This window comes from Sphaerodactylus townsendi, linkage group LG01 (genome assembly GCF_021028975.2).
Source record: "Sphaerodactylus townsendi isolate TG3544 linkage group LG01, MPM_Stown_v2.3, whole genome shotgun sequence".
NCBI classification, from domain to species: Eukaryota; Metazoa; Chordata; class Lepidosauria; order Squamata; family Sphaerodactylidae; genus Sphaerodactylus; species Sphaerodactylus townsendi.
This window is the reverse complement of record NC_059425.1, coordinates 11,960,783-11,974,173: the sequence shown is the minus strand read 5'-3', so window position 1 is coordinate 11,974,173 and position 13,391 is coordinate 11,960,783. Positions and strand designations below refer to the sequence as shown.

The 13,391-nt window shown below is 48.6% G+C and overlaps 1 protein-coding gene across 2 annotated transcripts in view; it reads right to left on the bottom strand.

Annotated features, from left to right (window-relative positions):
* Positions 1-13,391, bottom strand: part of RORC (RAR related orphan receptor C) — a 111,548-nt gene that overhangs the window by 12,135 nt on the left and 86,022 nt on the right. For both annotated transcript variants that reach the window (XM_048510963.1, XM_048510953.1), the window contains exons 3-7: positions 10,182-10,267; positions 9,841-9,982; positions 6,576-7,097; positions 4,463-4,584; positions 913-1,045 (exon numbers count right to left, since the gene is read on the bottom strand). In XM_048510963.1, coding sequence (XP_048366920.1) covers positions 913-1,045; positions 4,463-4,584; positions 6,576-7,097; positions 9,841-9,982; positions 10,182-10,267 — 1,005 coding nt within the window. The remainder of the gene's footprint in view (positions 1-912; positions 1,046-4,462; positions 4,585-6,575; positions 7,098-9,840; positions 9,983-10,181; positions 10,268-13,391) is intronic.

Sequence of the window (13,391 nt, the reverse complement as noted above, 5' to 3'; positions counted from 1 at the left end):
GCGGGTTTTCTGGGTTGTGTGGCCGTGGGGTGGCACTTTTCGCTCCTAACATTTTACCTGCAGAGCAAAAACTACCAGCCCACGGCCACACAGCCAGAAAACCCCACAACAGCCAGTTGATTCCGGCTGTGAAAGCCTTCGACGATACATTAAACCTTTTCCTTGGAATGAAAGAAGCCAATGACAAGGCCTGCCTTACAACGGCCTCACCCACTTTCTGAAAAGTAAAACGGGTGTCAAAGGAAGTACTGATGGCAGTGGTGGGATCCAAAAATTTTAGGAACAGGTTCCCATGGTGGTGGGATTCAAACTGTGGCGTAGCGCCAGTGGGGCTGGGAGGGGCACGACCGGGCATTCCGGGGGCGGGGCATTCCTGGGCGGGGCTGTGGCAAGGACGCAGCTGCTGCGCCGGTCCCTGGGCAGAAAACGAATGCACGCAGGCGCAGGCTGCCACGCACGCCGGTGCGCCTCCTGCCAGACTGCTTCAAGTTCTGTGCGCTACTGCTGAGAGGAGGGGCGTCACTAAGGCAAAAATCACGTGGCAAAATCACCCATTAGTAACCCCCTCTCGGCACACACAAATAATGAGTAACCTACTCTCGGGAACCTGCGAGAACCTGCTGGATCCCACCTCTGACTGATGGGCACCATGTTTGGAAGCCCTGCCCTACAGGGTTGCCATAATTCGGCTGCCCCTTGATGGCACCGCCCACCATCAACCTGCCCGGCTTTCTTTGTTCCTGCCTTCAGGTCTTCAAAGTTATCTTTACGGTGAGTACGCACTCAGACTCTGTCCCTTCCCATCTCTGGCGAGCTGCAGTTGCCCACTTTCAACTTTTCTCCCCCCCACAGCTGCTTGGGGGGTTTGGCCTTCCCTTCCACCCCCCCCCCCATCCAGGGAACGCCCCATACCTGCTTTGAGAAGCACGATTTGATCGTTTTGGCACAGGTCCATGAAGCCGCCCATCCGCTTGGCGAATTCCACGATGTACTGGATGGCCTCGGTGATGCGGCAGGCGCACCGCTCCCACATCTCCTCCATCGACTGCGCAAGAGAAAGAGACGCCCACCCGAAAAAACCAGGTCACAAGAGAACATCCGAAGCCATTCGACGCAGTCGGGCCATTTCTATTTTGTACTTGATGTATTTTTTTTAATTTTCCCGATGCGGAAAAAAAGGGAAAAAAAAGAAAAGCACACGTCCCACTGTACATCCCCACACCCACAATTCCGGTTAATATGAAACAGAAAACAAAGAATACAAAAACCACAGGGGAAAAAAACAAAACGAAAATTTGAAGGTATCTACACGCAACCAATTATAGCTAACTCAACACCCCATGCAGAGACTTCAAACCCGGAGAGACTTGGGGAGCTGGGGATGTTTTGTTTGGTGAAGAGAAGGTTAAGAGGTGGCATGATAGCCATGCTTAGATATTTGAAGGGATGTCATGTTGGTGAGGGAGCAAGCTTGTTTTCCCCTGCAGTGTGACAAAGAAATGGCATCCGAAAAATGGAATCCCACTCCGACTCTCTCTCTCTCTCTCTCTCTCTCTCTCTCTCTCCCTCTTCCTCTCCCTCCCTCTCAAAATACAAGTATCAAAGTCAGCTCCCACGATCTTGGTCACACTGAAGAGTGATCAAGAACCGGGACAGAGCCGGGCAATGCAGGTAAAGAGACAACTTGTTTGGGGTGTAGCAGTTAAGAGCGTTGGACTAGTATTTAGGAGGCGCAGGTTCAAATCCCCACTTGGGCTGGCTGGCTGGCGTTGGGCTTGCCACGCTCTCTCAGCCTAACCTACCTCGCAGAGTCGCTGTGAGGATAAAATGGAGGAGAACGCGGCAATCCACTCCGGTGGGGCATAAATGAAATAAATAAATCAAGGAACGCATTTGTCGGAGCATACATAGTGAAAAGAGGTATTCCAAAGCTCCAAGATCTGTCAACAGTTCGCAGATCATTTTCTTTCTCTCCGCAGGCCCTCAAAGCCAAAACAACCCATCCCAAAATGTTCTCAGAGCAGATGCTCTGAAATACTTTGGCTCCGTCGGCAAGCCTGAGTCACTGTTTAGCAATCCCAGAAAGGGGGAGGAACACTCTCATTACTTAATGGCTTTAACAAGCAGCTGAATCATTAATCTGATTCCGCCACCGAAACATTAATTTAATTTTTTCCCCTCAAAAGTCATAAATCAAGAGTCCTGCAGGCAGCCGCCGTGGCCAGAGTCCTCGGCCGGCACCATGCGAAAGAGACAACCAAGAGCTCAGCCAGCTGGAAAGCTCTACGGCTTTGGAAGCAGGCCAAACCATTTCAGATTCCCAGTTTAAGACCGTGTTGCTCTCTTTTCTACTATTTCCTTCTATTCAAGCTTTCTATATAGTCACTATAGTAAAGTATATTTATGTACAAGACTAAAGACAAAATTACCAAAGAAAAGTAAAGCTCAAATGAGAATCTCTCTTTTATTTCTTCTCTTCTCTTCTCTTCCCTTTCTTTTCTTTCTCTAATACTCAATATCTTATTTTCTATTGTTTAGGGCTATGCTAACAAATAAGGAATAAACCAACAAGGGAACAAAATATTATTTTGCTAAATGATCTGATGATAAAATGTTCATAAGGAAGGATGAATTAAACTTAAAAAATGCTAATGTTATAGATAACGACATTTCCCTTTCTGTATGTTCCCAAAACCAAACAATTTTGCATGTTATGTTATATTACTTGTTTTATGCTGAAACTTAAATAAACTATTTTTTAAAAAAAGACCGTGTTGGTCTGCAGTAGGAAGGGCCTGTAGAAGAAAAGAAGAGCTTTGGATTTATACCCCACCTGCCTTCCTGTAAGGAGACTCAAGGTAGCTTACAAACTCCTTTCCCTTCCTCTCCCCACAGCAGACCCCTGGTGAGGTAGGGTGGGGCTGAGAGAGTTCTGAGAGAACTGAGACTAGCCCAAAGACACCCAGCAGGAATGTAGGAGTGTGGAACCACACCTCCAGATTAGAATCCACCTGCTCTTAACCATTACACCATGCTGGCTAAACTTTAGAGCAATAAGATCTTTGGGGTATGAGGTGTCGAGTGTCAACGCTTCCTTCATCAGATATCAGGGGGGTGGGCATTTTTTTCTCTGATTTATTTTAGCTGTAGCAAGGGTATGGAGGGTCTGTTTTCGTTGGCCGTTGGTCATTTTCCAAGAGACAGTTTAAAAGTGTGCCATCCTAATACAGAATTGATATGGGTAATAATTTGCTCCCAGAAAAACTGAATGACTGGCCACACCCAAAGCATATGTTGAAGGGACATGTCCTGGGAAGAAGAGCTGGTTTTTACACTCTGCTTTTCTCAACCATAAAGAGTCTCAGAGCGGCTTACAAGCTCCAAAATGATAGCCCCATCTACTATTAGCTCCCATTGGAAACGATGGAGGATGGGGTCACGCCCTTTAGGGGTCCATAATTTTGGACCCCCTGAACCAAACTTCACCAAACGTGGCTGGTATCATCAGGAGAACCACCTGACGATAGCCTGAAATTTTGATGCCGCTAGCCTAAAAACTGCACCTCCTGCAGGCCAAAATTGGGAAAACAGTAAAAAATACAGAAAGCTACAAATGAACCTGCAATTTTTGTGCCCACCACAAGGTGTCGCCTGGGGCACTTGTCCCCGGATGTCCCCATAGTAGCTACGCCTGTGGGTAGGGCTGAGAGAGTTCTGAGAGAACTGTGACTGGCCTGAGGCCCAGCAGGAATGTAGGAGTGGGGTCTGCCGCTCATGTGGAGGAGTGGGGAATCGAACCTGGTTCTCCACAGACGAGTCCCCCACTCTTAACCACCACACTGTGAACTGAGCGTTGATTCACGAAAGCATATGGCCTGGAAAATATTGTTGGTCTTTACAATTTTGTTGGCCTTTGGACTAATCTCTGGGATACCTGGGTTCGAATCCCCACTCAGCCATGGAAACTCTCTGCATGGCATATGGCTTTAGGAAAAATCCTAATCTTTCAGCATGACCTACCTCGCAGTCGCAGGGAGGTGGTGATGGCCACGAACCTGGATAGCTTTAAAAGGGGCTTGGACAGATTGATGGAGGGGAAGTCGATTTATGGCTACCAATCTTGATCCTCTTTGATCTGAGATTGCAAATGCCTTAGCAGACCAGGTACTCGGGAGCAACAGCCGCAGAAGGCCATTGCTTTCACCTCCTGCATGAGAGCTCCCAATGGCACCTGGTGGGCCACTGCGAGTAGCAGAGAGCTGGACTAGATGGACTCTGGTCTGATCCAGCTGGCTTGTTCTTATGTTCTTATTGTAAGGATAAACTGGAGGAGAGGAGAACCACGTAAACCTCTTCGGGCCCCCATGGAGGAGAAAGATAGGGTAAAAATGAATGAAGTAAAAAAACCAAACATGAATGGACTGAGATAGCCCCTCCTGATGACAGAGAAGGAGCGGCTCACCTTTTTCTGGTAGATCCCGACTTCTTCCCGCGTGAACACTTCCCAGCGCCGTAGCTGGAGGTCCTCCAAACGCAGCTGGCAGGTCTCCCGGTAGGATTTGAGGACATTCTGTGTGAGATGCTCTGAGGAAGACAACGGGGGGGAAATGGTTAATCTCCTCCCTTTGGTGGCGTTTCCCACAAGAAGATGGTGGATCCAGGGGCCCTTTCTATACAACTGAAATAAAACGCTTCGAGGCAGGAAATAAAACATTTCCTCCGTGAAGTTCTGCACGGTCCCCCCCCCCCCCCTCGCTGTTTTATTTCCGGCCCGGAAACGTTTTATTTGCATCCTCTTCACTTGCTGTGCAAATCTCTTTAAGCTGTTTCCAATGCCTCTCTGCAGCCCTCTGACCCCCCCCCCCCTCCCGGGGCACCATTTTCTGAGCTAGCTCCATTCTGTCTCGCTGTTTATTTTGTTGGTTCTGGGTTTTTTTTATTTTGGGCGGTGATATCTGTGAAGCTTTGATTACATGTGCTGTGGTGAATTGCAGCACGAAGCTCCGAATTCACAAAAACCTAGCGAAAACCTGGCAAAAACACAAAATGGTGGACAGGAATTGTTTTGAGTCGAGTGCGAACATGCGGGGGTGGTAGGTGGGTTTGAAAACGTTTTGCAAAAGTTTTGAACGACCTGTGTAGAAACGGCCAGTGACCGGGCAGGGACAATCTGTGATGTCAATTAACCAACTCTCCCAGAGGCGTAGCTGGGCCATACTGCGCCTGGTGTGCACTATGTTTTCAGCCCCCCCTCAGCGGTGCCCTACCCCCCTGCCCCCACACCCTACACTTACCTTATTGAAACAGTGCAGGCTGGAGAAGCGGCCTGTTCCCTTCCAGCAGGCACAAAAGCTTGAATGCCTGGCCTGGGAACTGCACTGATCCCATATGAGCCCCTTGGGGGTGCATAGGCGTTCTCCCTGGGAAATGTAGTTCCCCACCAGGCCAGTTTAAAGACCTGAAGGGAACAGGTCAGCCAATAGCCTTCATTGTTTCAATAAGGTAAGTGTGTGTGTGTGGGCGCCGTGGGGAGGACTGCAGGTGATTTTCCGCTCCCCAGGTGCGCGCCCCCCAGGTGCGTGCCCAGTGCAATGCGCACCCCCTGCTCCCTGGTAGCTTTGCCACTGAACTCTCCATGCTCCACAAAAGGTTCAGCATGTGGTAGCGAGTGGAGAAGTCACGTAAGTCAAAGCTCCCTCAGACCCCCGGTCCAGTAAAGTCAGTATTGTCTACTCAGACTGGCAGCTGCTCTCCCGGATCTCAGGTCTTTCATAGAACCTTATGCCTGGCCCTTCTAACTGGAGCAGCCGGAGAACTGAACCTGGGACCGCCTGCATGCCGAGCCGATGCTCTACCACTGAGCCACGGCTCCTCCCCTAGCTAAGAGATCATTACGGGAAAAGGAAGTTCCTAGGATTTATGATTTCATTGCTTGGGGAAGCCTCAGAACCCAGAAGGGTGTTTCAGCTCCAACTCTGCAAGTCAAAAGGGATGTGAAAATATATATTTTCTCTTTTCGTAGCATTTGTTTCCGCTGATTTCTGCGGAACCAGACTTGTGACTTGGTCCCCTTGTGGGCTCTGAGGACATGTTATTTACATCTGGGAGCATGGAGGACCATCTGTATATATGTTTGTTTGTTTGTTTGTTTGTTCGTTCGTTCGTTCGTTCATCGCCCTCCCCAAAGGCTCAGGGTGGTGGATTTGCTGGATAGACGTCTGAATATACATTTTTTTGGCACAGCGAAACACGTGGGGGGCAGCTTTACAAAACAATAACGCTGTCCCCTGTCACCTTTTCCCCATTTCTGCTTGGCATGTTGCCAGTTTAGTTGTATTTTTCTTTCACAGTTGAACACAGATTGCCTGTTTCTTTATTAAAAAACCTTCATTCTACTTCTGGAGAAAAGGGGCAGCTTCGAAAGGTGGCCTCCGCGGCATTAAGTGCTCCCAAGGTGTCCCTCCCTATCCCACACCTCTCCTGGCTCTACCCTCAAATCCCTAGGTATTTCTGAACTCGGAGGAGCCAACTTTACATCTTGGTAGAGCTAAGCCTACCTCGCAGGGTTCACTCACCAATCTCGGTCAGGGAAGAGTTGGGAGACTCCAAGAGGCTGGTGAAGCTAGGGGTCGTGTAGAAGTCGAGGGTCTCGCTCCCGACCTCGCCCTCCGCCGGCCGCTTCGCCCCGTTGACCTCCGTCCGCAAGAGCTCCGGCGACGCCTGCGTCCCCAGGGCATAATAGACGCTCCCCCGGCCCTCCATCTTGATGCGCTCGGGGCTGTACTCTTTGGCGAAGGGAGCCGGCAGGTCCTCGCTCAGGAGGCCGTGGCCCTTGGCGAGCCCGTTGGCGTAGGTCAGGGCCATTGTCTCCTCCGGGGACTGGCTAAGGCGGGCCTGCCCGTTCCGCAAGCCGGTGGAGCAGGCCGATGCCTCCAGCAGGTCAGGGGAGGGGGCCAGCTTCAGCTGCCCGTTGGCAACTCCCAGGGAGTAGGCCGAAGCCCCCGCCTCGCCCGCCTGGGCCTGCTGCTGCAGCTGTTTTTGTACTTCGGCGTGAAGGCTGTCCCGCTGCTTCTTGGACATGCGGCCAAATTTGACGGCTGGGAAGGCAGAGAGGTGGAAGTTTAGCTTGGGGAGAAAAGGAAATGAGGCAAACAGTTCACGTGAGCAAAACGAGGCCTATACACCTTTGGGGATTACTCGGAGGCTCTCAACTTTCACTGGCGCAGTCCTCAGAATCTTCAGATACAGCAGCATGTCCCACATTAAGTCTTTTTAAAAGTAAGCAATGGACAATGAAGAAAGCTGAGAAGAGGAAAGTGGATTGCTTTGAAATGTGGGGCTAGAAGACAGCGTTACAGAGACTGTGGACCACCAAAAGGCAAATCAGTGGGTTTGAGACCAAATCGAGTCTGAACTAGCCCTAGAAGCTAAAATGACTTAATGGAGGCTATAACGCTTTGGCCGCATTATGAGGGGACGAGATTCACTGGGAAAGACAACCATGTTAGGAAAGGTTCAAGAAGAAGAAGAAGAAGAAGAAGAAGAAGGAGAAGAAGAAGAAGGAGAAGAAGAGGAGGAGGAGGAGGAGGAGGAGGAGTTTGGATTTATATCCCCCCTTTCTCTCCTGTAGGAGAAGAAGAAGAAGAAGAGTTTGGATTTATATCCCCCCCTTTCTCTCCTGCAGGAGACTCAAAGGGGCTTACAATCTCCTTGCCCTTCCCCCCTCACAACAAACACCCTGTGAGGTAGGTGAGGCTGAGAGAGCTCCGAGAAGCTGTGACTAGCCCAAGGTCACCCAGCTGGCGTGTGTGGGAGTGCACAGGCTAATCTGGATTCCCCAGACAAGCCTCCACAGCTCAGGCGGCAGAGCTGGGAATCAAACCCGGTTCCTCCAGATCAGAGTGCACCTGCTCTTAGCCACTGCTCTTAGCCACTACGCCACTGCTGCTCCCTAGTACCAACATGACATGGACGGATTCAATGAAGGAAACGACAGCCCTCAGTTTGCAAGACCTGAGCACAGCTGGCAACAAGAGGACATTTTGAAGGACAGAAATGTACAGGATCGCCACGAGTCGGAAGCAATTTGACGACACTCAACGCACACACTGGCCTGCGGTTGTTTGTTTAGCGCTTTTTACTGAAAAAGCTCATAATTTCAAATGTTTGTAAGTGTTCCAATGTTTTCAAGTTGTTGGTTTTTTTGCGTATGCCTCCTTGGAGACCCTGGGCTGGATGGAAAGGCAGGATAAAGGTGTCATAAATAAAAAAAATAAAGAACACACAGGGGCATGATTTTCTAGTCTATTCTGAAAGAACGGTGGATGCCCCACAGCACAAATATAACGTCTTTAGGACATTATAAATAGTTTTGGGGGGGAAGACTTTCGAACAGCTCTCTTCCCCCAAACGCGGTCAGCCTGTCATATTTCTCTCAACCTGGGTTTCTCAGAGATCACTAAATTAGCTATCCCCACCCCACCCCCGACCCCACCCCGGGTGAGGACACTTCCTGAAACGCTTTATTTCTCTTGCCCAAATTTCTCTTTTGTTTCTGCCGCTTGCACCTGCCATTTTGTGTACTGCAGCAGATTCTCCGTGGAGATTCCCCATGGAGGTTTCCTCTGCTTGCAACTCATCCATTTGCTATTTTGCTATCAAAAGTAGATGAATGAAGTTTGTTTAGCGATCCCACGCGCACGTTGTTTTTCCTTTTTTTGTTTTGAGGGGGCTGTCTGCGAAGCTGCGGTGACATGACCAGAGAAGCTGCAACATGTCCCCTCAAAATAAAAAAGAAGGAAAAACAATACATGCATGGGATCGCTAACCAAACTTTACTCATCTACTTTTAACAGCAAAATAGCAAACAGATACGCTGCTAGCAGAGGCGGTGACATGACTAGAGAAGCTGCAACATGTGCATATTTGTGCTGTCGCAGCTTCCCAGACAGTCCCCTCAAAATAAAAAAGAAGGAAAAACAATACATGCGTGGGATCGCTAACCAAACTTTACTCATCTACTTTTTATTTATTTATTTGTTTGTTTGTTTGTTTGTTTGTTTATTAGATTTTTATACCGCCCTATCCCCGAGGGGCTCTGGGCGGTGTACAACAATAAACATAATAAAATGGCAAAATCTTTAAAAGCTGCGATAAAACAGTAAAACTGAGAAATTTTTCTCAGTTTTAACTGAGAAATAGCGCACAGATACACTGCTAGCAGAGGAAAGCTACACAAGGAAGCTCCACAGAGAATCTCCTGCAGCACACAAAATGTCCCACCCTTGAACTCAGGAGCAGCGTGGGCCCCGGGGGCAGAGCCAACAGTATAAAGCTGGATTATGTCAGCCCCGGTGCCCTGGTTCGATCTTGGCCTCAGTGAGGCATGGATTGAGCTTTAAACTACAGGCTCAAAACTGACCTTGAGGCCATCATCAAAAGGGCTCGTGCCACTCCTGAACTCCATGTGGATTCAGGAGTGGGGTGAACCCTGTTGGCTGGCATCCAACTGTGCCCCTGCCCCTCCACAGGGAGTTTGGGGAGGGACTGTAGTTGTGAGGGGGGCCGTGGCCCTGTAATGTGCCCCCCAGGAAGTGGCGCCCGGAGCTTTAGTCCCCCCTGCACATCCCTTGCTACACCACTGCCGGTAGGCATCAGTACACCCTGTAGCAGAGAGTTCCACAAATAAATTCTACACGAGGTGAGAAATAGTTCCTTCTGCCAGTCCTGAATCTACTGCCCATCATCCTCATTGGGGCTCCCCACCCATTTCCCAGACCAGACCATCTTGACCTTGCCCGACGTTTCCCAATGCTCCCCCACAACCAACTTGAGGCTTACCATCCCGGGACATGCCGAGGCTGAGGCATTTCTGCAGGCGGCAGTGCTGGCAACGGTTGCGGCTGGTGCGGTCGATCTGGCAGTTCTGCTGCCGGGTGCAGGAGTAGGTCACATTCCCTTGCTGGCTGCGCCGGAAGAAACCCTGGAGCGGCAAGACCGGGGTGAGGAGGGGGTGGGCGGGGGTGAGAAAGATCACGCCTGAGGAGAGCCATCCAGTGTGAGCCACGGAGGCTTAAGGAAGCCCCCAACCAAGATACAGTCCTCCAACTTTTGCACAGAGCTGGGATTGTGGGAGAACAGGAGGGTGCCAACCCCAGAAGGGTCAAAGGCCCTAGACTCACCTTACAGCCTTCACACGTGATGACCCCATAGTGGATCCCTGAGGATTTGTCACCGCAGATCTTGCATGGGATCACCTCTATCTGGGCTACGGGTGGGAGAAAAAGAAGGGCAAAGTGAGGGCCGAAGCAGTCACATCTTAGGCCATTTTTGTGCAACACGTCGTATGCAGTGTTTTAAAATGACAATTTCTTTTTTTTGCATGCCTGTAATTTAAACAGGCCCTGACCTGGATGGCCCAGGCTAGCTGATCTCATCAGATCTCAGAAGGTAAGCAGGGTCGGCCCCGGAGTTAGTCCTTGGATGGGAGATCACCAAGGAATGCTAAGTAGAGGCAGACATTTAGAAACACCCTTAAAATGGCGACCACGGCCACAAGGATGCCGTCACAATAAGCTTGGCCTTGAGAGACAGAGCAGTAGCTTTTATTCGTTCTGTCGGCTAAGTGGATTAGTGGGACCGGTTCAGAGAGACACCCAATTAATCAGGCAAAACATGTAAAAAGCTGGTCCTTTTTAATACAAACACTGACCCGAATTACAGTGGGCCGAATTACAGTGGGCCGAATTACAGGGGCATCTGAGAAGAGGCATCCCCTTTTGTTAGGTCTCGGACTTTGAATCAATAAACAAACTCTGGAGTGTTGATCAGCAGTGTTTATTGGAAGGCAGCGAAGCACCAAGCTTGTAAAAAGCCAGTTCTGCCGAACCTGGCTTTTCCTATCCCCTCCTGCTTTCCCCCTCCCGTTTTCCCAAAGAACGTGAGAAAGAGTCATTTTGGAGCTCGAAGGTCGGTGACTGATAAGAGATAAAGCCACCTGGCCTCCTGCCCCCACTGACAACAGAAACATCCCATTTCCCATGAGAGCAGAAGTGTCAGGGATAAGCCTAGGGCGATTCCGCACACGAGTAAAATAGGTTCGACCCAGTTCCCTGAGAAGGGTACTGACCTAGGTCGAAGCCATTGTTGTTCCCCACTGCAACCAGCTTGATCCCAGCTCGGAGGGCGGAACTATCCTGTGCCTCTTCGCCGCTCCATTCCGATTGGCTACTGTTCTACGGCCATGTTCCATCTATCCCCACACACGTTATTAAAAAAACTGCCACAGGAATTGAGGGACGAAGGTGGCGTTTTTTTATTGGTCAGCTGTATGCCTGCCTGAAACACTTGGCTGTGATTGGCTGAATGGAGGACTCCTGGCACCAGAGATTCCGCACTTTACTGGAATCGAGCTTAGTTCGAGCGTGGTTCCCTGAAAAAGTAGTAGTTCCCAACTGGAGTCGGAAATTTGACCGTTACACAGGGTGAAGCTGGTACAAAACCACGTCAATCCCAGTGGTTGTGCGGAGCACTTAGGTCAAAGGCAGCTCGAACTTAGGTCGATAATGCAAGTGCGGAATCGACCAATGTTATCTACTGAGCGTGTGAAGCCATAAAGATAGATTAAGGAAAGAATGTCCCATTACGGCAGTGATAACATATAGCAGACTGGTTACACGTATCTTGTAGCGATTACATTGAGGTAGGAATGCATCTCAATCAACTGGATACAATCACTAGTGATATATTCTGTAACTACTACATTGAGGTAGGAATGTACCCCAATCAACTAAGTGCAATCCCTGAGACCTTTGAGAAGAAACAGGGTGAGAATGCCTCTTCTACGATGGAGCATGTCCAAATGTACACATTGACTCTCAAAACATTATTTTTCTTCTTCTTCAAAACTCAATTTACTAATATGCAAATATATGCAGATAGAAGCCAATTTGTATGTTGTCTAATCAATTTGTTTTGGCTGTCGAGTCACAGCTAACTTATGGCAAAAAGAAAGGTTTTCGGGGCAAATCACGTTTAGACGTGGTTTGTCTTGCCTGCCCCCACGGAGTGACCCTGGACTTTCTCAATGGTCTCCCATCCAAGTACTAACCAGGGTGAACCCTCCTTAGTCTTTTGAGATCTGATGAGATCAAATAATCCTGGGCCTTGTTGTAGAGAAAAATGCCCAGCCCACAACTTCCACCCAAACCATTGGATCAATTCATTACCCTTTATTACAATCCAAGATCAGCAAACAAAAGTTATCAATTATACAAAATCTACAACAATCGTATTAAGCAATGCTCAAGGCAGGTAAAATATGTTTAAAATATGAAATGAAATACTGGGTTGTTAAAAACTAAACCATAATTTTCTGTCTTATTGAGCATGCCCTCGCACCAAATCTTGCTACCTTAAAGGTAGTTTTGCTGAAGTTATCGGCAAAGAGATATAAATGTAGTTTGTTCATTTAGAGAACACTACAGACATGTACCGAGTTTGAATTTCTTGACAGAAACTGCACTATAAAAGCACATATTTTGTCATTTGCGACTGACTGAAATTGAATTAACTATACCATATACCCTGTTTCCCCGAATATAAGACATCTCCGGAAAATAAGATGTAGTAGAGGTTTTGCTGAAGTGCGAAATATAAGGCATCCCCCAAAAGTAAGACGTAGCAAAGTTTTTGTTTGGAAGCATGCCCGACGAACAGAACACAGAAAAATAAGACATCCCCTGAAAATAAGACATAATGCATCTTTGGGAGCAAAAATTAATATAAGACACTGTCTTAATATTCGGGGAAACACGGTATTTTAGATCCCTACTCAGCTCTAATTTTATGGGTTTTAAGCATGGTGAGATAGTTTTATTGTATCGCTGTTCATTCTGCAAAGCGCTCCGAACCAGTTCTGGGAGAAGTGATTATGAAATTTGAGAAAATAAATACATGAAAATAAAAACAAACATGGACAGTGGTGGAAGTCACAAGGAATGTGGGCATATCTTCCTTTCGTCCTTCCGAGAATCTCAGAGTCTTTTTCTCTTTCTCTCCCCCAACTCCACAAGATGATGCCACTGAAGATGGGGAAGAGAGGAAGGGAATCAGTGGCCCACTGTGCCACTCCAACCTGAGCAATACAGAGCCACAGAGGTGGCTTACAATTCCAAAGTGCGCACAAACTCCTGCAGAAACCAATTGCACTGGAACCACTGGGCCAGAGTATTGAAGACTGGTTTTAAAATGGCAGCCCTTCTGTCTCTTCTCCTTGGTGCAAAAAGCGGGCAAAAGAAAGAATGGGTTCCCAGAGGTCAGCCACTGGAAGGCTTGGACCAAACCTGTCCCTCAGAAGAAAACTGACTGTACCCCCCCCCTTCCCAAGAAAA